Source organism: Anas platyrhynchos, chromosome 3, assembly GCF_047663525.1.
Source record: "Anas platyrhynchos isolate ZD024472 breed Pekin duck chromosome 3, IASCAAS_PekinDuck_T2T, whole genome shotgun sequence".
NCBI lineage: Eukaryota > Metazoa > Chordata > Aves > Anseriformes > Anatidae > Anas > Anas platyrhynchos.
The window spans coordinates 8,226,654-8,254,120 of NC_092589.1; the positions used below are offsets into that span (position 1 = coordinate 8,226,654).

At 37.9% G+C, this 27,467-nt stretch overlaps 1 protein-coding gene across 9 annotated transcripts in view; it reads left to right on the top strand.

The window, feature by feature from the left end:
• Positions 1–27,467, top strand: part of PLCB4 (phospholipase C beta 4) — a 231,450-nt gene that overhangs the window by 97,993 nt on the left and 105,990 nt on the right. For 3 of the 9 annotated variants that reach the window (XM_072035240.1, XM_072035238.1, XM_072035237.1), the window contains one exon: positions 5,801–5,874. The exons of 4 other annotated variants lie outside the window; for them this stretch is intronic. Coding sequence is in view for 1 of the 5 variants with exons in the window: in XM_013108930.5 (XP_012964384.2) it covers positions 12,394–12,427 (34 nt within the window). In the remaining 4 variants the exon portion in view is untranslated. Of the gene's footprint in view, positions 1–5,800; positions 5,875–7,427; positions 7,495–12,282; positions 12,428–27,467 lie in introns of those variants that run through there. 2 more of the 9 variants (XM_072035241.1, XM_013108930.5) reach the window with 2 other exon arrangements.

Below are 27,467 nucleotides of genomic sequence, written 5' to 3' on the forward strand. Positions count from 1 at the left end.
ACTTTGGGCTCCCAGGACGTGTCGTGCCTGTTGCTGCAGAAGCAGTGGGGTAATACATAAGCTTCTCTCACTGCTGTGGTCTTGCACAATTTACGTTCTTCCAGTGATCTCAAGAGTGGGTTTGCTCATCTGATGCTGGTAACAGGCAGTTGGGCAAGTGCATTTACTGGAAGTGCTGGCTTTCAATAGCAACAGTGTGCAGACAGGTGCTTACTACATGCTTTGTCTTTTCAGGTGAAGAGGCTACACATAAGCATGTTGTCTGAGCCTACAGCTGAAGTTAGTGTGAGGGGGAGACCAAGCTAAAAGCAGAGCTAAGTGCATCTGTTCCGGAAGAGTTGTCTCCCTCTGCCCTTTAACAGCAATCTCCTTACCCCAGTTCAGGAACCTCTGTTTATTGACATTGGTGCAGTTTTCTCTGTTGACTCATGTAAGCCCGGGATTTCACACTAGGGGTATAATAGTGGATAAGTCACTGGTTATGGTTCATATGTACATCAGCACTAACAGAAAGATCCCTGACACAATAGAGAAGTAGCAGTTGCAAAGTCCAGCAAACAGTTAAGAGTTTCAGTTCATTTCCATGTGTTGCTCTAGCTGTAGCACATTGCTGTATGCTGGTTCTTAAAATCTCATCGTTTTGAATACTGTCTGTCTTCCCCACATCCATTTGGATGTGATTTTTACTGCTCCTGTTACAACTCTCTGTAGAAGTCAATGTTCTTTACTATTGTAAAGCAGCTTGAAATAGCAGCCCTTAAATCCTTTAAAACTTTAATCCCTAGTTCCAGGATTTTGTAAAATGCCAACTGCTGTTAGCATGCTACAATTAAAGCACACACAAGACAGAACTGAAGAAAAACATGAATGTCTCTGGCCAGCATGAAATAGGAATATGAGGATGCAGGTCCATGTTGTATTGCTTTGGGTGTAAAGTTTTTGTTTGTTTGTTTGTTTTTTAATAATTCTCTCTCCCAGTCTGATGGCTTTTTCTTCTTATTCCACTGTTACTTAGTATTGCCTCAATTGTGCTCATACATCTGTTTGTCAATCCAAACTGTAACAATAATCAATGAACTAAGTTTAGAAAATAAGGAAAAAAGAATGTAGGAAGGAAGGATAGAGGTAGGGTTTCATGATTTGTTGTTTTCTCCTAAAATTATTCAAGTCTCACAAACAGTGGCACAGACGCAATAGATGAGTAGGACAGCAGTAGACTGCCAATTTATGTAAATCTGCACAAAAAATGGTAGGAACCCCTTAAAGTGGCTTTGCCATTAGGAAATTAGTGGTCAGCTTAGATTGCACCTGTTGTCAATGCAGTCTGCCTAAAATAAGTATCTGTGTTCCTTGTGTAATTCCTGTGTTATTTGTATAATGATCTTTGTACATGTATAATGTTATTTGTATGTGTTATGAAAGGTTTAGAGGAAGCTCACATCTCCCTTATTTAGGATTTGTGAACTTGGATAGACGAACCCCCTTCTTTCCCTACTTGCTTAGTACAGTTTTTTTAGGATTTTTTTTTTTTGTTTTTAGGAATGTGGCTTCTACTAGGTGCCAAATTTAGGCAAACTTGATCATGTGTGTTTATCAACTTGGTCTTCCCAGAAGTACTTCATTGTCATTAGAAACTATAAAGACCAGTATTCTTCAAAAAAAGAAAATAGCACTGCCATTCCCCTCCCCTCCTTACTCCATGCCTATCCAGCAGTATTGTTGTGAATGTTGGCTTTCTTATTAATCTTCCAAATTGTCTAGCAGTCCTTCTGTTATGGCAGAAATTACTGCCCTGCCTGGAATTCTACTGCAGTACTTCCAATCACTTTTTTTTTTCTTCAGCAACAATAAATTTCAATTGTTAGCATACTGTACAGCTGACTAGCTACAGTGGGGACCAGAAAGATTTTGTATTGTTGGCTTTGGCAATTGTTAGATCTAAACATTATTTTTACTGCGTTCTCTTTTATAATGATCGAATGCTTGAGTTTATAGAAACAAATAGAAAATGTTTGCTATTCTAACCTCCCCCGCCTCCCCTTTGGGTGACTGTTCCTGGTCATGTACTAGCAGTGCCGTTCACGTTGAGTAGATGGATAGCTGTGTGTCTAACCCCTTTCTTGTTGTCTCTTCATTGATCAAGTCTTCAGGAGCAAGGTTCACTGAGCGCAGAGAGAGATGCAGAGGCCCTGCAGTGGGAAGCAGGACATCTCAGCAGGCAGCTGTGTGTTTGCTCATCGTGGATTTTGTTTATGTGCGTGTATGTTCGGGCTCTGTGCTTGTAAGGGTGTTGCAGTTAGGGACAGCATGTGGCAGGGGCAATTGTCGTCTGTGTGCTGAATGAGTTTCAGTGCCATTTGTATGTTTGCTGTGATGCTGATTTGGGGAGGGGGAGTAGGAGGAAGAATAACATGTAAAAATGTTTTAAATAATATAGGACTTAACCAACCCTGTCAAGTTGTACTTCATATCTAACTGTACGTGACCATGAAGTAGCAAATAATTAGCATGAATGTCAGTAGTCTGAAGGGCCCCGGAACAATTCTGTGGCTTCCCTTGTGTCTGGAAATGACTTGGTTGAGTACTGGCAGGCGTGGTATTAATCAGTAGGCTACAGTATGGTGATTTATAAATTATGTAACATGATTTAAAGCTCAGCTTCACAAAAATAAGCAAAATGGATTGTTTGATGTACAGCAGGCTAGCTGTGTGACTGTGGGCCCATTTACGTACAAAATGAAACCTGTCCTGTACTCCCACTCTGTTATTGTTGATCAAGTTAATCATATACTTCAATTTATTATCCTGTAGCTATGCACATAATTCCCATTTGACAGGCCATCTGACAGCATGTTGAACTAGGCCCCACACTGCAATTAGCACCATGTGATGCAGTTAGGCCTCAGTGACACCCCTGTGAATGGTTTATAAATATTGCCAATCAGGTGCTTATGCTTAACACACTTGTTTCTTTTTTACCTGAAGAAACAAGGTTTATAGGAGCAAATGATATTTTTTTATCAGGCTAACTGATGAGATCTGCAAACAAGCTTTTGAACACAGGCTCTTTTCCAGGTCTCTGGAAAAGTAGGTCTGGTAATGCTAATTTGATCATCTGAGTGTTCTGGCCACCAGATTCTTTGTGAAATTGGGGTAGTGGTGAGGTTTCCTTGTGGAATGAAGGATTAAAGATTAGATATCATCTCCCTACTGTTGGTTCTTCTCATAGCACTGCTGGGGTCTGTCTTCAGTGAGAGAGGCTAGTAGTAGTTCTTTTTTTGTGCCTCAGTTGCATACAAGCATGAGCATGCTGCTTTTGGAGAATGTACACAGAAGAATCAGATGTTAAAATGTGTTGTAGGAATGGTTTGTAGAACCCTGAGAAGGAAAGCTTTTCTTACCCTTGACAGGCTCACTGTACGTTGCCCAATGCAAGAATCCATTTTATACAGGACTAGGTATTTATTTTTATTTTTATTTTTTTTTACCTTGTTTCTGTTTACAGAAAAGTTTCAGATAAAATTTCTAATTCCATCTGGAGTTATTAGTGTTGTCCAGCTTTGTTTTAGGTCTGGAGTGGAGCCTACATTGCTGCTGTCTGTTTATAGACTTCCTTATGGTGATGGTGTGATACCAGTGGTCTCTGCAGATCTTTAAAATATCCTTAGTGTTTATTACCCTGTACTTCAAAGTATTCCTTGCTTCTTTCCAGAGGTAAACAGACTTCATCGTAAATAATTCTTTAATTTTTAATAGATCTCAGAAAATAGTATGAAATTATCATCTGTGCTTCTATAAAAAAAAAAAAAAAAGAAACAAAAAAAAAAAACCAGATATTAGCATGCAGTGTAGACTGCAAAGCATGAAAAATGTGTACAACCCCTCAGTGCAGTTGTTAAATCAGATCAAGAGTTTGCATTTGCTTAGTGCTTGTCTAATCCTAGCACTTGGTTGACAGCAAGCTGGCTGGGATTTAACTTGCACTAGGCATGGACAATGTTTGCTTATTTAAGGGCAGGAAAAAGAAGCTACAGGTTGTTTCAGCTCCTTCAGCTAATGTGGTATGACTGTCATACGGATATCAAACAGCTCTTGTGCGTTGTTTCATGACTTAACATGAAGATGGGGTTTTAAGTTTTGATTTTTCAGAGTTGCTATTTTAACTTATCCCCTTAAAAGTTAGATTTTTCTCTTATCTCACAGCTCCATCTACTGTTGGTGCACTTTGTTAAATCAGTCTCCCCTATCTATCTTCATTTTTTTCTTAAATTCACACATACAGCTAAAAGCTGCTTTTGCACTCTTTCTCTACAGGGTCTTCTTTGTCCTTCTTGGTCTCACATAAAATACAAATAAGTAGTAAATTCCTTTACTACTTTCCTCTTTCCCAAAAGTAAGTGCTGTGAGCACCATCATGATGCTTCTCTGACTGTTAAGCGGTTCTGTTAATCTGGTCTCTTTGGGTCATGGACTGAAGAATGGAGTGTCATGCATTTAGCCTAATATCTGTTATAAAAAAGCTTCTTATCCATTCACACATCTGATCCTTCCCCAGATTCTTAATATATCATATTCCTGTTGTTTTGATAAATGTTTTGACTTGTCTTGATAAAATGGAGTCCTACTTCACTCATTCCAATTTGAAATGGTTCCACAGTTTTTACCCTGTTCCTTTGATGGTGCCATTGCCCTGTTTGTGTCCTCCCCTGTTTTATACATCAAACATCAACTACTCTTTTGTACTTTCAGGGCTCTTTACCTTGATTCTCAGTGGTTTTCACCTCTGTTCTGTTCTGTAATAAGAAATACACCCTCACCACTGAGCAGTCCAGGACCCAAGCCTTCATTGCTCACTTCTTACGTTCTTAACTCAAGACCTCTTTATACTCCGATTTCTTGCTTCTTCTTGCAGCAAATGGTACTACCTTAATATCTGACAAGCTACATCATTTATCCCCCTCCGGTTCATCACAGAAAATCTATTTTCTTTAAAAATACTGCTGTTTCAAGACCCCTGTGTGACCAGTATTATCTTAATTCCAATTCTTTACCCCTTTAGTTTAGCAATGTGTGCTATCAACTTTTCCCATGAGCTGTTTCGGACACAGAATGTCTTTGGTTCTGTTTTGGTACAATGCTACACAAAATAGTGTGAGGTGTATGATTGGGGCTCCAAGGTGGTGTAGAAATACAGATGATACTAACATATTCTTTCCAAATATTTTACTTATAGGAATTTGTGGGTGGAACCTGGCAATGAGGTATGCAGGGTGGTTAGAAAATGCAGAAATGGATGTGCAGAAGGATTGTGTTCTTCATTCTGTAAGGCATCTCTTGCTCTTGCTGTACTCAGGTCCTGTATTACTGAAGTGAAATCTTACCAACTTTATGTTGCTCATCTAAGGAACACATGAAATGCAAACAATTAAAATCAGCTAGTGTTTATTCTGGAAGATATAAATGTGGCAACACTGTTCAGCTGCTCCTTTGTGATGATTATTAATCATTCAGGATGCTTTATGAATTTTAAAAACTGTCCTGGCACAATGCAGTAGGGAATGGCATACTTCATCCAGAGCTTCCAGCGCTACCAGCCATAACTTATCTTTTTCTATGCAAAGACACAGCAAAAACTTTCCAATAAAAGACTTAGGTGTCATAACTGAATCCTGTTCTTAAGTATTTATCTTGATACTATACTTTTGTGAACGTTGGGAGGGGTGTGTTTTTGCCTATAGTGAGATTTAGTAGATGACACCAGGTTTTATACTGAACTTCTTTTTGTTTTATTGCTTCACAGAAGGAAAAGGAAGAGTTTCCCAGCACATCAGCCTAATTAGGCTACTGTTTTTCCATCCAGTCCAGAACTACTTTGTAAGTTACTTGTTTACAAACTAGAAATTATAAGTGGAATAGAATTTGCAAATTCTATTCCTTGTGCCCTCCTTCCTCTCCTTCTGTCTCTGAGTTTAAGCTTTCAGTCCACTATTGTATCACTCTTTTAATCAATTCCCTATAGATTTACATGTATATGACTTGGTTTCACATACATTATCCAATAATCAGTAAGAATAAAAGTGATTATGAGTACGAGAGAACAGGGAGGCTGTTACTTTAGCAGTTAATTTCTGGGTTTTATGTGTTTCACAGTGGTATTGGCTTGTAATACTTTAAAATCACAGCCTGCTGCCAGCTTTATTCTGTTTTTCTAGTGGGTTACTATAGTATGTGGGCTGTTGCCACTGGAAAACTAGTGACTGGTAAATTCTGAAGTAGCTGATAGTAGGTGATAGAAGCAGTATTTCCACAAAAAGAGCCTGCTTACTTTGTGACAAAGTAGACAGGGATTATTACCATGTAGATGACCAACTTGTGAAGAGGAACTTCATGAAGTAGCAGGTGGAAACACATTTCTATATAGCAGGGCTGCCCAAGCAGATAGTGGGATTCCAGAAGCACTCCTAGATTGCAGGTCACCACAACAAAACTATAACGTAGGTTTGGCATCTGCCTAGCTTTTGTTTGGTTCATAGTAACCTCTGTCTCATTACAAAATCAAGCCAACAAAAAGATCAGCTAGATGTTCCATCTAGTTCTTGCTCTTCCTAAATAGGAAACATCTTCATTATGAAATTTTGATCTCTGTTGCCATGTGTGAGTGTCGTGCAACATTGGCAACAATTGATAGCTGCTGTGGTGCACAGCATACAGATTAACATGAAATACTGGATGTGTGTCCTAAATTGAGAGAGAGGTTTTTTTGGTTTGGTTTTGTTTTACATCCAGTCTTTTATTATATAGGTCAACAGCTATCTGAGATTTCAAGCCCAACAGAATCCCTTTCCTCCAGTCATAGGAGTTGTCTATAATCAGCATTACTCAGTTTGTTGCTACCTTACTCTGACTCTTACAGCCTGCTCACTTTAGGGGGTATATGTTAGAGTGTGATTGCCAAAACTTTTCACTGTAGAGATATTACATGCAGTACACATTTTAGGATCCCCTTAAGTTCACTCTGGGAGATGTAAATGACTATTTCTCCAGACAACTCCTTGTGATGCACACAAATGTCTTTCTCCTTAAAGCGTATCTGTTTATCATGGGAGCTCACTGCTGTGCTCTCTTAAGTAATCTATTAAATCCTTCTGGAAAAATTAGGGTGATGTTCCAGTGATAAACTGCGACACACTGTGGAGCAGACAGTGTGCTTATATCCTGTGGTCTGATGGTTCATTATCACCAGGGGCTCTGGATCACCAAAGCAAATCTCACTGTAAACACTGGAGAAAGTTTGAATCTTTCTCTCTTCTGTCAATACTGGTCAGTCAAATTTGTGCATACCCAGAAGTGAAGAAAAAGGGAGGACTATTTGGTACAGGCATTACTCAAACTTGCCTTTTTAATCCAAAAATTTGTTTCAACTCTAGGCCAAACAACTCAGCATTTTCTGATCTCATGTCCACAGAAAATATGGAGCTGGAAATATACCAAAGGGTATTGCTCTTTTTTTTTTTTTTTTTTTTTCTCTTTGCTATTGGATATGATTCAAGTATTGCTGTTAATGCTTAAACTGAATCTGTTTATGTTGTTATAAAGCTTAAATAAGTGATAGGGATAATTGAAAAATGGTATCTTTTTCCTGGGAATACAGCTAGTGCTAGGCAGAGCTTACTAATACAAACTTGAGAAATTGTGGGTGGATGTTGTATTCCCAAAGGGTGAAATAGTTGACAATAGCATGGCAACTGACAAACAGCAACAGAAGTTTCTTTTGGCATTCATATGGGTTGAAGAGAATACATGCTGTTCAGAAATCAAGTGGATAATGAAGTACTGAGCTATGGTAGAAAAATATCCAGGCTCAGTTCAGAAAGCTTTTGTATTGTTAGCTTCAGGCATAGTATGGTGCATGGGTATATATTTCCTAAATGAAAATGTGTGTCTTTATTGAAATTTCAAAATACCAAACATGATCAGGTTATGTTTGGGCTTCCTTTTAAATTAGTGTTATTTAAGAAGTATAAACCAGTATTTCAGTATCTATTATAGGTGTTATTCTATTTATCTAAAAACAAAAGAGCTGTAGCATCTAAGTCCAGTGCTAAATCTCTAACAAAAGATTCTGTGCTCTATGAGGGTTTATCTTAATCAGCTGTGTTTGTATTCTGTAATTAAGCCTTATGATGGTTTTACTGGCTTTGAATATTTTGTGTGCAGCTCAGAAGCCTGTTTGAACCTTTCTCAGAAATATACGTGGTTGTTTTTTTTTTTTTCTTGCTGCAAGACTGAAAGTTTAAAAACCTGCACGTGAGATCCTTGCAATAAGGCAGCTATTAGTGAACTTTCTTTTATGTAAGTACATGAGTGCACAATGGCTGAGATCTGTTTAGTGCAGAACCTTGCTGAAAATATTGGAAAAGAGGGCTTGTATTCAATGAGCTTTTTTTTTTTTTTAATATGGAACATTTAAAACATTTCTTTTTCTGTTTCTCTGTTGCTATGTCTGGTGTTTCCTGCATTATAAAATGACATGGTAGCTTTACAACAATTAACAAACTCCTTGCATTGATATGCCCTTGGTGCTTCAGTGTGAGTTGCCTAGCAATGTCAGGCTGCCAATACAGACAGCTTTTGTCTTGGAAGGATATGTATGTCACCTTTCTGTCAGACGTTACCTCTTTTGGTCCTAAATCCATTTCATAAATGCTTATAAGTTCGGTAGTCTTCTGTGTTTTTTTTTTATTTTTATTTTATTTTATTTTATTTTATTTTTTTTCCCTGCAACTTTTCTTTGTTACAGTTAATTGTTTGAAGACCAGAATGCGACATTTTATTGTGGTCAGGACGAGTAACAAAAGCAACCAGGGCATGCAGTTTGTTACAAAAACTTGAGTAGCCCTTTGTGAAATTTAACATCAGTTGCTACAAAAAAAATTACCTGCCCTTTCTTTCTGTTTATCAAGTGTATCATACCTTGATGTTCTGTGCTACAGGCAGTGTTTTGTATTCTGTTTGTAGAGCTGGTGAAGTCTAAATGTTTCATAAAAGCCTCATGGGGAGCAGGAGCCAAGCAATTTCTCCTTCATGCTAGTAGCAGGGTTATTAAGGCTTCATGACTTTTTACTCTCAGAGGTAGGAGCAGGGGAAAAGAAGGTGGGCTAGATGTGCAGAATTAGGGAAAACAAATGAACAAAAAAAACAAAAACACACAGAAAACAAAAACACAAGCAGAAATTTCTTGCTGCAATTCTAATCTAATTTACTGAGTCATTGTTCTGGCTGAAAGGTTTTGTGTTTTCATGGTGCACTATGTTTCGATGGTTCTGAGGCAATCATAAAAATGAAGGGAAACCTGGAGGAAAAAATACGGAGATAGGTGTAAGCAGCAATCCCACTGCTGTCCCTCCTCAGATATCCATGTCTAGGTTCCAAGGGTGGAAGTTTAGTCAGAGCTAGCAGATCAGGTTATATATCTGTTAGCATGGGTTCATGTTATTTAGAGCTTGTTCTTATGAATGTAATAAATTGATTATACAAACTCATGAAAGAAAAGCCCACCAAGGAAACCATTTAACGTAAAAATACTGCCTGTGGCTAAAAGATTTGGGGCACCAAAATGCAGAAGAATGTTCTGAGAAAAGTATAGTTATACACCTGGTCTGATCAGGTATGTTCCCCTAGGTATCACCTTACGGCCACCATTGGTGGTAAAATTTTTATTAGGCCTTGTATGATCGTTGTATTATTGGGTGCATACGTCTTTATTAGTTAAATCCTGTGGTTCGTTGATTCTCTTCAGAAATTTAAAATAAATAAATAAATAAAATGCACAGGTGACCTTATATCCTTAGCAAGTGTAAGGCACAACATACACAAGACTACAGGGAACTCCTAGAGGAAGCAAAAGGCATTTCTGTCTAGCATTTGCTTTCTTCTCCTCCCATGTTGGACAAGCTCTGTTTGTTACCATCCTGTGGACTCTGTAATCAGTAGTGAGCACAAAGATGGGTGTATATTTGGTCCTTCCACAGTGAGAAAAAGGTAAGAGCCGATTGTGCCCCCTCAAGATCCATGCTTGTAAAACTGGCATCATTCAGTCCTAATGTTTTGGTGAATTCACACCTGCTCAGCACTTCAGTAATAAAGATGCCACTATGCAGGTGCTGTGTTATTTCTTCTTGTTAGTTGAAGGAAGGACAAAGCCAGAGAGCATGTGGCTTTGGGCACCTTAGGCTGGAGACTACAGTCCAGCAAGATGTTCATCAGATGTCTACCTCTCATCCTCTTTTGTGTTTCCCAGGTAAAAGAGTAGGTAGGCAAAGGGCCTGACGTTTATGCAGCAGGCAGAGAACTTGTTTGATGATTAAATGAAGCTTGTGCGGAGACAAGTGCTAGCAATGACTATACCCCACCATTCGAAGAGCTATGGTCAAGACCTCTGTGATCTGTCAGATTGGTTTCCTATAATACACAACAATGCTACTATTTGGTGGCATGTTTGTATCCCCACAGAATTGATGTGGACCTCTCTGTAAAGACGCTGTCAGTCTCTAGTGGGTCTCCAAGCACTTAGGTGCTTACCCATTAACAAATGAACTCATAAATTCAGATGGTTACAACATACATGTTAAATTAAAGGTATCAGTCAGCAGTCAGTCATCTATCAAGTTCAGCCCTTTCTGTCTAGAGCATGTCTCCAAGCTGCTGAGGTACAAAAAAAAAAAGAATAACAACAACAAACATCCAAATACACAGACTTGACTGTATAGCTTAGATATTATTAGCAATTGGTGATATTGCTTGAGTTAATGAGCCTTTAACAACTTGGTCTTAAGGTGTTTCTGTTGTGCCATAGTACTGTACTATATAAAACCCAGCTATATAGAGAGCCCCAGGGTTTCATTGGGTTTGAAAGAAGACAAATATGCTACAGAAGACATTTTCCGTCCAGAACTGAAACAGACTGTGATCACGGAATGACTTGGAAGAGTTAAAATTGGGAAGGTCAGACCTAAGGAAGTAAGGGTGTGGTTTTCTGGAAATGCCTAAGTACTTGCAGCTGTAAGTGGAGGTGCCTCATTTTAGGATTGAATCCTGTAATTTTCTGCGTGCTTGTTCAGACTATGAAAGTGAAAGAAATAAGTGGAAATCCTTATATACCAATTCAGTTTTTTTTCTCTTGTTTTCTTTTGCATGTCTCTCTGTTCTTTCACATCTCACAGAAAAAATTATATGGCAATTTGTTTAGTTATCCTTGGAAATTCGTAACAATGACTGATTTACATTCAAGAAAACAAGTTTATTTAGTGCTGCAACTATGCAAGGCTCAAAAGTCTTTTTTCTCAATTTTGATTTTCTGAATTTTGGTCCCTAAGAAGTCTCGTTATTTCTGTATGTGTATAACACATACTGCCTATACGTATACAAATGCATATTTTCTTCATAGAAACAATTTGAGTACATGGCTTCTTGCCAAGAGAACAGCTTTCCTGACACTTAGTGTATCTACTTGTCTCTGTCAGTTTAACTCGGCAGAAAACATTTGCAGAGGACCTGTTTGTAGGTAAAACATCTCTGAGTAACAATTTGACCCTGTGTTTGGGACATTAGTCGTGGAGGCTGGCAGTGTTAGCATGGAGAAGGAGAAAGAAAAACCCAACACAAGCCATCTGGTTGCACTCCATTTAATGCAGGTATTTCCCTGATGACCCCCCAAAGTAAATACTAATAAATGTTTTTAGAAAGTTCTCTTTGCTCTACACTGCTCTTTGCTTGTAGAGAGAAATGCTATGGAAAATAGCATGCTCTGCAAATCTGCTATGCAGATATACAAGTGGATTTTCAGGAGGTTAGTCTCCTAGTTATTTTCATCTTCTAACCTTCAGTAAAGACATATCTTTCGTTGTTTTTTTTTCTCATTTGTTTTCAGTCTGCATCTTACTCCAAAAGTAGGTGATCTTTGAATCTATCTTGGACTCAGCTGGAAAAATGTTTCAACTTTTGCATGTTCTGATTATCAGGAATGAAATCAGGAATGCTTTATTTCATAGCAGCCACGGGAATTGTAACTCTTCAGTTGTGCTCACTGGTGAAAATGTACAGCCAAAAATATGAGATATAAGATCTTTTGCTGGACTACTTACGAGTTGATCTGGGATGACAGAGCCTATTTCAGGCCAACAGTCATTCTAAGGTTTCCATGGAGATTAATGATGTCAGAGGAGCAACATCTGAGTGCAGTTTGCTAAAAAGCAAGGCTATATTATGCTATAGTTGCGAAGTGCTGTCTTTTTGTATTTTTGTAAACTCACAGACTAGTAGAGCCCGTTTTCCCGGTGGATTGCAATTTGGTTTTGATTTGTGTTGACTCTCAGCTGAAGTAATGCTTCTGCGATGTGGTTGTTTTCCTGCACTTCACCTCAGTGCTGTAAGTGATGATTTCAGACTCTGAGATTGTACCATCTCATATACTATCTGTTTTAGCTTTGATTGCTGTTCTCTTTGCTTGCATATTTTGTGTATTCTCAGATAACCCTATCGAACTGTCTGGTGTTTTCTGCTTGCACTGAATTGCTTGTCTTAAGGGTGATGCCTAGGTTTCCCTGTGAGTATATTTGCAATGCATGAGCACCAAAATTAGAGTATTTTACTGCTCTTGAGTTTTCTGAAACTTAGAAGCTGCCGTGAAGGATAGTAGGAGTAAGAGGGGGAAATGTGGCAGAGGGAGAAAATACAAAAGTTATAAGCCTAATGCAGACATGATTTAAAGCTAAAATTTGACCCTTTAGAATTTGAATGCTGTTACCATTGCCTGAAGTCTTATATAGATTAAAATGTCACTCTGCTGTGGAGAGGTTACTGACAAGGAACCATGCATTAATAATGGAGACACAGCATTTTCTAATGGGGGACTTGTGAAGGGAGGGAGTAGGAGATCTCAGGGTACCTTGGGACCATTGAAATTCCTGAATAGCCATTCCTGAGTGGGAAGCAGGCCATGCAAGCAGTGCCGATTCCTCATTTTTGCTTAGCTGTCCCAGTTCCACAGCTGTGGCTTTGGTGTGGGTTATTTGAGGGGTTCTTGTAGTTAATGTTATCAAAAAAAAAAAACATAAATCAGCAATCATTACTTAAATTTGGCCTTTTTTCAGACTTTAACAGAAAATGGGGAAGAAAAGACTTTAAAAAAAAAAGTCTTAAGATTTTATGCTTATTTTAATTCAGTTTTATTACTAAGCCACCTGTTTCTTCTATAACAGTTACTTATAAAAAGGTGCTTGTGCATGCATGCACACATACTGAGACACAATCAGAAAACAGTCACAATGGCAAACAATGTCAAGTCAATGCTTTGCCTGTTGTTTTTTTTTTTTTTTCCAGAAGATTATTCAATAGAGAACAGTCTGTTCCTGAATTTGTACTGTGCTTCATTCACCATACTTACATCTTGTTTCTTAACTGTAATTTTAACAGAAATATCTTTTGCGTAGCAGGGAAACACCGAGCTATGTAAACTTGCTTTTATGACTTGCACAGATTAGCAAAACATACTCGTTTTTTAGAGAATTTATTTCTTAGAAAGCAAAGTGACAAGGTACCTCAGAGCTTAGATCCTTTTATGCCTGAGTTCAGCAGAAAAGGAATTTCGTACCTCCCCCTGCCATTGGCCAGTTTCTAAATTCCTAAAGTGCAAAGCTTACACAGCAGGAGAGTGGTCTACTCTCATACAGACCAACTGATAGCTCCTCCTGAAAATCAGGACCTGTTAATACATTCCACATGTTCTCCGTCCCATTTTTTTCAAATTGATTATTTTGAAAAGCTAAGTAAGCCTATCTTTATTTTGCAGGAAATGTTTGGTGCCATTAGGCAGCAATGCTGCTGAAAAGAACAAAGCTGGAACAGCTTTTGATAATGTCCTCTGAGCAATGGCCAATTGCTGTACAAGTGATACAAACAGGACTGTTTGTTCTCACTGGGTGCTGAGCACTTGAAAATTCAGGCACTTCACTCATGAGCCTAAAAAGGAGTGAAATTCTCTTGAAGCCTTAAGTATTGAGCAGCTTTGAAAATCTGGCCCTCTTTGTGTACTATGAAGTGTTACATGACTCTTGGTACAGTAAAGCAGTTATAAGTGTCTGACCATTACCCAGAGGGCTCAAGTTTTCATTTATTTCTTGACCTAAAAAAGGGAAAATCCTGTTCTGAGATAACGTCCTGCACAGCAATATAGTGGGTTACTGAGTTTCATACTTGGATAGCAAGAGTTACCACGATGTGGGAAGTGAAGCCTGGGTGAAGCAGCTACAGCCTGTAGTTTTGTTATTTCCTGCAAAAGATTAAGGTTTAATGAAATGTGCTGTAATCCATAATGGTGTTGAAGCACCTTTGTGATTGGTAAATAGACTGAGGAACTGTGGAGTAGAGGAAAGTTATGGAGAAAGAATATTGTTCCATATGTTTTTAAGTACATTCCTTTAGGAGAATAATTTTTCACATCTACTGAGTCATGCAGATGGTTGCATAATTGATTGACATTTTATATGTGAGTATCCTCCCATCCATCTAAATTCCTCCCTTCACACAATGCCTTTTCACTCTTGTTCTGTTACTAGCATACCATGTTTGGCAATGTTTTGGTATGCAGAGTTTACTTGACCAAATACAAAGTTTATTCAAATAAAAATCAAATAGAAATTAAATCAAATATAAAGTCATTGCCTGACAAACACAGAGATAGGAATCCCTATGCCTGCAGCAGAACATAGCATCTTTTTAAATATTGCTGCTTTTTAGTATTTTGCTGTAAAAAAAAAAAAAAAAAAAAAAAAGTCTGTTTCCACCTCCTTGTCCTCTCATGACCTGCCAACACTTCTCTTCTCTTGCTTGTTATGCCCGTCGCTTTGGCAATGACAGAGCCTTGTACAGGTACTGACCTCTGTACCTCTACTGGTGGGCCGTCCAGTATCGCAAGGCACCTCACCTCGTGGGAATCCCTGAGCTTAGACAGAAAGAGAAGAAAGGGGAAAGTTTCCTCCCAGACCAGGCTGACCAAGTCCTTCAGTGTCTGAGGGTTTTTGTTGTTGTTCTTTTTTTGGCATTGTTTTTTTTTGTTTGTTTGTTTGTTTTGTTTTGGAATTAATATCCCTTTTCCCCAAGAAGCAAGAAGGATTTTTTGCACAGGAACCTTACAAAACTGGTATTTAAAAGGTAAATGCATAAAGCACAGACTAGAAAGGAACATCAGTCTGTATTAAGCTGTAGCTGCATCAGATCTTGGTTGGCAGGAATTAGGAGGGGCTATAATTGTAGGAATGACAGCTAGGACTTACAGAGTTGTATGTCTCACATGAACAGCCCTAAACACGAGGATCATAATTTTTCTTTTTCATTTTAGAGGCATGAATGCTGTGCCCTTCAAGGCCAGCATTTATGTATGAAAGTAGACATTTGTAAGTGCAAATAGATCTGCAAATAGCTGCATGGCAGACTAGTTGTTTATTCTCAGCACAAATGTCTGCATGCAGTTTTGCAGGTGCAGCCAACACTTGAACATTTTTCCCATGCTCTTTGGCCATTGCGTCCTTTAGAACAGGGCCCTGTAAGTTGATATCTGATACTCTGTTTTGTTAATTTTGGTATGTCACCATAATAGTGTGTGTTTGCTGCTTGGCTTTTCAGTTTTAGGATCAAATAATTCACTTAGTCCAAGATTTTCATATTGCCTACATCATGAAAGATCCAAAAATTAAAAAGTCACCTGTTACTTACATACCCTTAAGAAAGTAACATTTTAAATTAAATAGTGGTTGGTTTGTGTTTTGATGTAGTGGCATCAAAAAGACTTGATGTGCTAATATGCTCTTCAATTTATAAATGGTTGTTGTGCTTCTTTGTCTAAAAAAAAAAAAAGTAAAAGGGTTACTACTTAGAATTTGTTCGGTATTAGGTGTCTTGATAGTACTCTAACATATACAGAACCAGAATGAACAGTCCTTGGCTCTTAGTTTGTACTCAGTAAGGTGGTCGAAGTTGTGTTGAGTCAGTTATGTCCATTTCACCACAGAAAATCACCTAAATTAGACAGAGCTTTAGACTTCGGAAGACCGCTCCTTGTATACTTAGTTTTACACTGAAGTTCTCCAAAGATCTTGAATCAATGAGTATGCTCCAGCCTCTCTTTATCCTCATAGTGCTATCATTGAGGAAGGAAAATCATAACCTTGTATTTCTGCTGTAGAAATGCAGCATGAGCAGGGTTGCCTGGAGTGGCACAGGGCCTGCAGTCAAATTGGTAATTGAACCGGGGTCTGACCTGAATCTTTGTAGGCCTTGTCTGTGAGGCAAGCCTCCCTGCCTGATACAATTTAAAATGGCTTATGAACAGTCAAAGATAAAGGAGGGAGAACAGAAATTGCCACGAACAGTGGAGTCAGAAGGACATGATCAACTTGTGTTTGGAGAAGGGAGACAAGGGACAAAGGAAGTATGATGATAAAGAAGATGAAATGAGGTGGGTGTGAGAGTTTGGAAAGGAGACAGTGACTTGAATCACAGCAGTGGAGCCGACCAATTCAGCAAGATGGGAGGTCTGTGAAGAGCTGGGAGATGTCTAAACGGGGAAGGGGACAGGCAGAAAAGGGAAATGTCTTGGGGCAACAGAGCCTCTGCTGTGTTTGCTATACAGGATTGCTTCCCTCATCCTAGGGACTGGGAGGTGTGGCTGCAAACGTCAGAAAAATCAGGAGAAGATCAAGGGAAAAAAAAGCTAAAACATAATCTACATTTAGCTTCAACATTGCTATTTCTGTTTCAGTACTAAAAATATGGCTTCCGTGTCCAAAAGCTTTTCTGTTTTCAGCTATTCTCAGTTAAAGAAACTGGACAAAATCTGTAAATTTCATCTCACTGTGCTAACTTTATCCATGCATATCATGTAGTTAATTAGAAACTTCAAAACCTGGTGGAAATACATGTATGTAGATTTTCTTTCCTTCTACAAAATAACTTTTTTATATAAGTGTTTCTTTAAAATCCAGGCATACTCTTCTGGTTTTTGAAGTCTATGGGAAAACAGTGAAGAAAACATCAGGGCCACATGAGGGAATTCCATATTTATTTTTGGCATTTAATTTCCTTGAAGGGGAGGATCCTGTTGACGCAGAACATTTCTTTATTTTTTTTCCAACTTGCAAATGTTGTTGAAGCTTTAAAAGTTAGTTCCTTGTTGTCAAGATTCCAGAATGAATGTTTGCATAGTAGACTGGATGTAATATTTGTGTAACTTTGAAAACAGCTTTTGGGCTGGTGTTTCATATGCAAGATATAAAGCTGTATCATCAGAAAAAAAATATATTACTTCTGTAATGCACATTGCATGTACAAAATAAATCAGCTTATAAACAGATGATATACCACAGTCATTGAAGTGCCACGTACAAAACACTAGTAATATAAAACCAGAGGTTCGTGCTGGTGCAGCCGTTTTCCTTTTATATGTAAAATATGGTTTGTTGTAGCTAAGGACTTAGGCTTGACTTACTGTGATTTTGCCATTGCAAATCTCAGGCCTTGGCATGAAACTGGAGAATTAGAGCTTTGGAAGATAATACATCATATACAGGGAAGGTAATTGTTGTATTCGATTTAAAACCCTTATCTGCAACATCTGAAAAAATGTAGAGATAGTAATTTACCACCTGCAGTAAATGACTACAAAATAATAATTTCTCAAAGAAAATTGACAGAAGAAATGCCTTGGCCTCAACCTCCCATTTCTGGGTTAGGGGTTACTGTTCCCTGACAGAGGAGTAGAGAAGTCTGTGGTATTTCCAAGGGCTATCACAGCATCCATACAGGCTGCATCTTGCTCCACAGTGCCTAAAATGGATCTCCTGAGTTCATCTGTGACTGCCCTGGTACTTCTCCTGGTTGTGATCACAAAGATAGTTGGATAAACAAAAGAAGAATGTTTATTTTTCTACAGGGTGTTTTGAAGGAGGGATGGATTAATTCCTTTTCTTGATCCAGCTTTTGCAGTCCACTTAAATGGGAGTCTGATTGGATTCTTTGTGAGGAAATTACACATTGAGCTGTAGATGTAGCTATTTTCAGAAATCTACCAACTCATCCTTGTACAGCTAAAAATGGCTTGTCTTGCCACAGACAGAGGGAATACAAGATATGCAAGCAGCTAGCCAGTCAGGCCAGGCTGTCTTGCTCTTTAAAAATTATATTGCTGGAATTCTTTTAAATACTCTTCTTCACAGAGTCCATGCAAATTAGCTAATTACCAGCCTCTGCTTAGGCTTCCACAAGTGCTGAATAGTGGAACAGAATGATTTAATTTCTCTAACATATTCTCTTGGCACTTCTGCATGCAGAATATGTTGCTCTAAAGTATCCCTTGATACTAGATCCTTGGCAGTGTTCCAAAAGGAGTTCCAGTTTAAAGCCATTCAGCGTAATTCAGGGTTTGGTAAACCTGGATTTGTCACCTTCCCTGCATCATATAATTTTACCGTCTGTAAGATGGGCTTTCCTCTTCTGTTACAGAAATAGAAATCATCTTACGTAAGTGTTTAAACTGTGAATCAGGGAGTATAGCTGGCACTGATTATGCATGCGATATTCTCTTGGGAGAGTAATTAAACTGAGGTGGAGTGATCATATGAATCTTAATTTTTGCCAATTCATTATACTTTTTAAAATGACTATATAGAGCTCTCTGTTACGTTACTAAGTAAGTGTGATTGTCTTTCATTGTCACTTTCAGTTTTAATTGTGCTTATTTTGAAACGCATGCCACTGTCAGTAGTAGCATATGCTAATTTCTCTTTGAAATTCCTGCAAAAGAGTTTGCATATAAGGCAGAGGAACATTCTGACTGACTGAGTGTAAATTATTTAAATCACAAAATTTTGGGATGTGGCCAGATTTATGCTATCAGGAAAAGGAATTTGGTCAAGAGGTTTCTACTCAGCAGTTGTCCTAATCCTAGAAACACTTTCAGTATTTGTTAACTCATTAATTTTACTGCAACTACCAAATAAATATGAGAGCGTGCCTTCAGCCTCGGGCAGGCAGTAGTGTCTATGCATAATTTAGAATAGGTCTTGGCAATCAAGAGAAAGTTGTAGATCAACTAATTAAATGTTGTTGGTTGCCTGTCATCTTATTACAGTGTTTCAATGACTGGTGTATAAATTTTCAGAGATACCATAATTTCAAATTGAGAAAATTGATTTTATTTTTCATTATTTGTAATAGTTAAATGATATGTTTTCTCCCAACAAAACAGTAAACATAGAAGAAAAGTGTATTTTCCTAGTTAAGAAGATCAGTGTACTGATAATTTATTTGCTTAGTAGAGGTTTCTGTTGTTGCATCTTTGAAAAATTATGGATTAAGACCCTATTTGTATTTATTTCAAATGCATCAATCTCATAAATACCAGAATAAGTGGGATGGGGGGAACAAAACATGTGCACGTGAATACTTGTGCAGTGAAACTAGATGTAATCTGTGTAATTAACCTTTTGCTGACACTTGTAGATCATAGTATTTAGGTCATAGTTGGACCATGGTAACCACATCTTTGCTTAGATGGGACTATATGTAGATCTGTTTTGAAAAGCTCATTCTATAATTCCTTGCATCGTTTTAATCTAAGCTGAAGCTGAATAGAGAATTTGAGGTAGTAAAACTCATGCAAGTACTACAACTTATGTTAGTGGCAGGATAATACGGGTGGTATGGAAAAGTGTTTTGGTCCTACTCTGTTTTCTGTTTTAAACAGTTAAAAGCAGATGTCTGGCATTAAGGTAAAATTAAGTGTATTGTGCAGCTCCTAAAGAGCGAGTGATGACTGCTTACTGTATACCAGAACAGATTATCTCGGTATTATCTGAGACATCCTTTTTGTTGTGCTGTGTAGCAGGTGTTTGATAGCTTTGTATGCTCAACTGTGTCCAGTTTTGGTATCAACCTCTGTGCTGTGCAGTAAGTTGCAGGTTGCCAGACTGCAGATAACTGCTGTACTTCGGGACAGCACCAGTGGGATCTGCAGGTCTCTCCTGCACATGCACGCCCAGCTCTCCCATGGGAATGTGTTTGTCTCCTGTCAGACATCTGGAGCTCTCGTAGGCAGATTTGACAAAGTGCATTAGACAGGTAAAAACACCTCTGTCTCCATGAGCAGTATGGAAATGTATTTCTACCGTGCTGTTTTCTGATGCTTTCAAGTTTTGAATGAATTGTATTATTGTCTCTGTAAGTTGTGACATTAATTTTTCTGTAAAGTGGCAACCAAACCATAAGCTAGGTGAAGCTGCCTGTCCTAAACAGTGCATGCAGTGATCATGTTGAGTTCTCTCATTATTCATCCTTATCATTATGTCTATGCACATTGAATAATGCAAGATTATTTAATTGTTTTGTAGAGAGAAATAATTTGAAGTAAAGCTCCTCAAAAGCTAAGATATTATCTAGTAGTGGAAACTATATTCAATTGGCTTTTCCAAGTATGTAAAGGACAGCAAAAATCTACACTAATAAAAATCAGATGAAAATGCAGCCCGTGTTTATTCTTCGTAATTGTAGCTCACCACCGGTCACATCTCTTGTGGCTCTGACACTTGCATTGATATGCTACTGTACTTGGTGACATCTTCATATTAATTTTTGTCTGCTCAATTTTTCTGTATTGTTCTACATATGTTAAGGGAACATTGCGAATAGGAAAATGAGACTTGCTACTTTTAATATGACTGAAGTCACACTTCCAAGCCATAACCATTCTGGTAAAGCACTCGTAGTAACAGTATCTAATGTACTTTAATATGTATCTAACAGTACTTTAATATGGAGGGAATTACAAAACTGAGCAAAAGTTGGTCTCAATATGAATTACAGATTCCTTCAAGGTATTTAAATCTTGAACATTTTGGAATACATCTCAGGAAATTGGGATCCAAGCATATTCAAAGCACGGAATAAGAACGAATGAGAAACCTGCAAATTAATGTGAAAATGTTGCAGATCCAATATAATGGCATTGTGAATTTCACTTTGGCTTGAATATTAAAAATGACAATTTTGCTTGCTATGATTGAAGAGTACCGAAATGGGGTAGAAGCATTGTGCTTATTTCAAGCTTTAACTTGTCTGATAATGGAAGTCTGTTAGACGTTTTTGTGGGGACAGTTCTCAAAATAGATTGGGATAAATCCCATGATGACAAGAATTGAAAATGCATGCTTTATAGCTGGAAAAAGCATCCAGATGGTCCTAGAAGAATTTGGTAGGTATTGTGGCAGTGTGTGACATTCAGAAAGTTGACCTTATAAGCAGGTCAGAAATTAGAGGAAAATTATTATCAAGCATTTGTGTTGATTGGAACAGTTTACTGGGGTATCCAGTTGAAGTTCTGACTCCAGGAATAAAATAGCATAGTTCTCAGTATATTGACGGGAATCAGGCTTTTGGGGACCTGTCTCTGCTTTGATGTGCTTTTGACTTTATGCATACCTAGTACCAGATTTACAAGTGTATTTAAATATGTACCAGTGTAGGTAGTATTTCACAGGGGTTTACAGACTACTGAGAGTTAGCTGAGTCTAAGAGGTGATTCTGTACATTTCACTAAACAGCTTCTTTGGTATTATTATATTTCTGTGCTCCTCTTGAAAGATAGTTCATCGTCTTCAAACTTGTACATCAAGTAAGTGTATACATGTAAACAAGTGAACTTGTCCTAGCTGTCTCTTTGTGTATGTATAGGTGCTTAACCTGTAAGCACATCTGCAGTAGTTGCAATGTCAGATTAAGTATTCTGGTGAAATTAGAGGCTCTGGTATATAAAATTAATACTATTCCACATCTGGTGGATGACAAAATTATTCTCTTAGATCATGTCTGTTTTCTGCCATTTGTAGCCTTTCTTGTCTATGAAAGGTGTCTGTTTTTCTTGGGAGCTTTCAGACCATCTGATGAGCACTGCAGTCTATAGTCAAATTTATTACTGGACCAGAATTTGAATCTTAAATCCTAAAGAGACTTGAAGAGATTTTTTTTTTATTATTTTTTTTTGAGAAAGAGTTAAATATGTACAATATGCTCAGACTTTAAGTTAAAAATATGAAAGTCCTTTTGATTTAAGATCATTGATTCCTTCTGCTGCATACATAAATTTTAACTTCAAGAAGCCAATTAAATATATGTCAGCATATAAACAAATAAGATTAGCAGTCTGTGGAAAAAGGTAAGATTGTAATATTTATCATAATACTTGGGTGGAGACAGTCTCTTCAAATTGATTAGCATTGCCTACTTTTCTTCCATCTTTTTTTGTCTTTACAATTTATTGCCATTTTCCGTTCATCATAAATCTATTTCAGTAATTTTCAATAAGTAATACAAGGCTATTAAGTACTGATTTTGTCTAAGTATTGCTATGAAGCAGAATAATGTTACATTACATGAGAGTAGGGAATGAAACAAGTTAGCTTTAATTTTTCTCCTGTTTTTCTAAGAGGGAGTATTAAGCATGGCACTACATATATAAACAGTACACATCTTGTGTATACAACAAGGATTCATCACCAGGAACATAAAACGAAGTGAGATAGAGATGTTACATATGATCACCCTGGTAATCTTTAGAAATATGTATTATTTTTGAGTGCCTGTTAAGTAAACTGGATTCTCTAATATTGGAAGTTTTCTTTTGTAAAATATAAACAAACAAGATGATTGATAGATGAAACTGGTATCCAGCTAATAAAACAGTAAATAGATTCGGTGATGTTAAAATACAGTGAACATTTAATGGCTCCAAGATTTTAGTCACGTTATTAGTTATTTTTAATTAGGTTTGTTCTGCTGTTGTCCACAATGCGCAAAAATCTTCCTTAAGCAATATCTTTGTGAGTTAATTCCACTAATATTCCTCCCAGTTCTCCTCTTTTGCTGTTTATTATACCCAGTTAATATTGATATTAACAATATCAATTACTGTTCCTTCTTACTGGCTTATTTTCATGCCTTGCTAATAGGAAATGAGACTGAGATGTACAAGAAAATAGTTCATATGATTGGGTTTAGCACAGCTTGAATTTTGGGGTTTTGTGCATTGAGGTAATGTTGTAGTGTTTTCATACTACACAAAACAGGCAGTCAAATTTAGGAAGACTTGCTAACAAGGCATATATATTGCTTTTCATTGAATAGGTGGGACTGCCCTGGGAGGAAAATCAAACGTTAAACCTGGTTCTTCATCAAAGCATTTGTCCACTGGCTTTTCAGTCTCTGTGCCTTTTACAGACATGTTTCTGTTCAGCATTAGAACACTATTTTCAAAATTACCTATCGACTCTATTTACATTGCAATTGTACAAAGACCTTTATAAGTGACATAGAATTAAGAGCTGGAAAAATTTTTCACAGCCAAACCAAATGATATTGGAGATTCCCAGGTTAACGAATCCCTTAGTCCTTCTGACTTGGGGTGCATGTGTATATATATGTGTGTGTGTATACAAATATTTAAAACCTGTAAGCTGTCTTCTGCTTGATTCATTCAGTGCTGATCCGAAATATTTGTCAAACAACTTCTCTTCCTCCTCCTTTATTAGAATATGACTGAAATATAATTTTAATGATGCTTCAGATGGCTTGTATCACTCAAGACATGCAAGATGCCTAAGAGTTCATTATACTGATGAGAAATGCCTGTTGCTGCTAGAGCTTCAAACTCGTAATGCAGCCAGAGCTGTATGAAATCTTGCAAACTGCTTGAGAAGAACTGAAAAGGATTAACTGAAATTTGTGTGTTTGCACACGTTTTTGTCTCTTATTGTAATGATATTTCAGATTTTTAAAAAAGTTTTATCTGCAACCACAAGGAAGATGGATGCAGAGACTTTTGCTTAATCATGTGCTATCAAGGGCTTTGGGAAAAACAAAAAATGTTATGAAAATCATGATGAAACTTAGTGTCTCACACAGGGTGCTGCCGGCTGATCCTCTGCAAGTAGAGCGATCGTGACTTGCATTCTTTGCATCTCCCAGGTGTCCCAGAACATCCAGTTTCTGTCACAATGTTTATAATCGAGGCACACTGGCCTCTTCCCAGAAGTTGGTTGTTTCATTTTATCTCTGTATGTTGGCTGTTACCATTTATAATTGTTTGCTTATGTCTCTTACAGAATAAGAAAAATTTAGCTTTGGCATGCCATTTGAGATGTTCTGGAGATGAGATCTAGCAAGCAGGTTGCATAAGTTGAAACACAACTTGCAAATGCCTTATGGGATTCTTACAGGTTGTTCCTAAGAAGTGGCGTATGAGCTGAGTGCACTGCCTTTTGAGTACCTTTTCCGTGGGGAAAAATAACTGCTTTTTTACAGCTGAATTTGCTTCAGTTTCCTGAGTATCAGTTGCAACCTAATCCTTAAACAGTGCTTTTATTGAAGTAAATTTTCAATTTTAAAGGCTAAAGTATAAACCTGGGGTTCATATTTCACTTGTGCTTTGCTGGAGTAATCTTATCTTGTAGTGCACTAGCCTGGAGAGGCTAATTGTTAGAAGACAGAAATCTATTATAGAGACTTGAATTTTCATTGTCTTGTTGTTACATAGGAGCAGGTACTGTTTATAGGTTGTGAAAATGAATATTATGGCAATACTGCTAGTATGGCGTAATTTATAGAAGATTCAGTAACTGCAGGCTGTTATTTCAACAAAGACAAGTGTTAGCGAAGAGTCTTTGAGAACATTACTGCAGTCTAAAATTATCTCTGCTTCAAAGATGGCTTTATGATGTCTTACGGCTTTCAGCCAGCCTGTTTTGAGTGACTGTAAGTGTACTGCAAAGCAGCATTCACACGACGGTTTCACAGCAGAAGGTATATTTGCCCTACATACTGTAATGGGTAGAAATCCCAAAGATGCCTGGGCAAGCACTGAGTGAGCTGGAAGCAGCCTTACTGTAGCAATGTGAAGCTCCGTGTGGCTGAGAAGCAGACTAAATTAACCTGCGTGGTGCTTATAGCATCCCAGAAAGCTCAGAGCCTACTTGCACATCTACAAGGTGCACTGCACAGCAGCAGTGTGCCCACTCACCCTTGGAATAAGATATGCGTGCACTATTGTAGTCTGAGCTGCTTTTTCTCTGTTACCTACCTGTGCATGAGGAATACCTGATCTTTGACCAGTGTTACCACTGAGGGACCACCTAGTTCCAGTAGGAAACATCAATTCATACATGCCAGAAGATTTTTGTGTATGAACAAAATGCTGGATTGAGGTATGCATACATGCAAGAGTCCTCTGCGATCTTTATACAATGAAAAGGGATGTATCTCTTAATACTAATGCCTGAAAAAAAAAAAAAAAAAAAAAGGAAAAATCTTCAGTTTCATTTTTTTATTTGCTTGTTTAACATTGGCTTAAATTTTAAGGATTTAACAAATGCTTTTCAAGACTATTTTATAAAGATCAAGTAAACTGGTCATATGACATATCATCTGTACAGCAGTTCTGTGGTGTCCCTTCTTACCTTCGGCCACAGGCATGGTTTCAAAGCAGGTGGGTGGCTTTTCCCTGCAGTGTAGTATTGCAGATTGCACTTTGTGTTCCTCAAGTTCAACTTGTGCACATGCCAGAGATTGCGGTTGTAGGGGTTCAGGTAGCCTGTCTGGAGCTCTTATTTATCATTGTGCCTTTTGGCATGTTTAGGATCTTGTGACAGTTTTATTCTGGTATCTATTTCATATTTGTGATCCAAAACAAAGGCACAACTCCTAAGAAAGGCAGATTTGGATTGAACTGACTTTGCCATTTGCCTACCAGGACCCCATCCAAATGAGAAAGGAAATCAGGTTTCTTCAATTGTAACAGCACACTGAAGCTCGAAAAGTGTCGCCTTTGTTTCCTAAACCTGATAGTTTTGCCACAGTGATAGGTTTTTGCATATCTGAGTAACTTATTCCTTCTTATCTCGTGTATGAATTTGGATTTCTGAAGGAAAGTTCATTTTTTCTACTTATCACATCCAGCACCTGCATAATCTTATATTCAGCCTGACTTTCAAGTATTGCCATTCTGAATTCTAAAATCAGGTTTCATAGCTTAAATAAATAAATAAATAAATAAACTGTGCCCTTCTTTGTTCTGCTGTCTATGGTCACATGGGATTTATTTGAAAAAAAAAAAAAAAAAGGAAAAAAAGTAGCTCTTGAAATTTTTTCAACTTATCAGCTAAGTTAGCAGAAGCTGTGGCTCTAGATTTGTTGTTTTTGCATTAAAGCAGAGTTTGCAGTCTGTGCTAAAAATTACAGAAATAGCAAACTTAGTCCGATTAACCAATTCTCAAACAACAGTCCTCAGAAAATGGAATGCAGAAAACTCAGAGTCCTGAGAGGAAATGTACTAAAAATCAACCCCACAGTTCCCAAAATCGCAATGACTTTTCTCAGTATTGTGTGTTAGACAAGATTGGCTGGCCTGATATCACAGCTTGCAGCCACCAAAAAAGTTGGTGCTCTTGCATCCCTTGGCCACACACTGCCCGTCTTAGTACGAAAAGGTGCTATGCAGTCTGTTCTTTCTTTGTCTGCGCCAGCCACTTCTGTTTCAGGAAAAGCAACAGCCTTTCTCTTCCCTGTGCTGCTTTTGTCTCCCATCCAAAAAAACCTCCCCAGCAGCATAGCGGGTGCCTGCCTTCAGGAGGCTCCTACCTGCTGCTCAGCATAAAGAGCTTGCAGAGCTCTCTGTTACTCAGGGTGGTGTGGAGCTTTTCAGAGAAATGCTGGCTTTCAGAGAAATGCTGGCTGAGCCTATTCCCTTTTCCCTGTGTGTGCCATTTCACTCAGATGCCCAGAGGAACTGTGCATATAGAGAGCAAAGAAAAGTCTTAATTCAGAAGTGCCATGACTGTGCAAAGCACCCTCTGACTTGAGTGGGAACTGTGCAGGCACAAGGATTGCAGGAGTGGACTGACGAGAGGAAAAGATTATTGACCTAGAAACTATATTAGCAATTTTTTTGTTTGTTTGTTTGTTTTTGTTTTGTTTTTAAATCAATATGCAACCATCCTGATCCAAGCTTTCAACATGTGCACACAGCTGTTCCACAGAAACCTCTTTTCAAAAATTGTCTATTTGCTCTAATATATATAATACTATACAGTTTTCCTCTGTATTGTATTAAGTAGTACAGTGTCTCAGTGCTTCAAAACCAGTAAGATCACCTCTGGTGATGCTGGAAAACACTATTCTCACTTTTAACAGAGGGGAACATTGACTTGCTCAACAAAAATGGTACCTTGAGAATGGAAAATACAAGTGCTCAGTGGTGGGCCAGTACTTTCACTGTACAGATCTTTCTGCCCAGAGCTTTTTAATGTGGAAAAACTGCAGGTTTTTGTTTTTTTTCCCGTGGAACAACCTTCCCACAGATATTCCTAAAC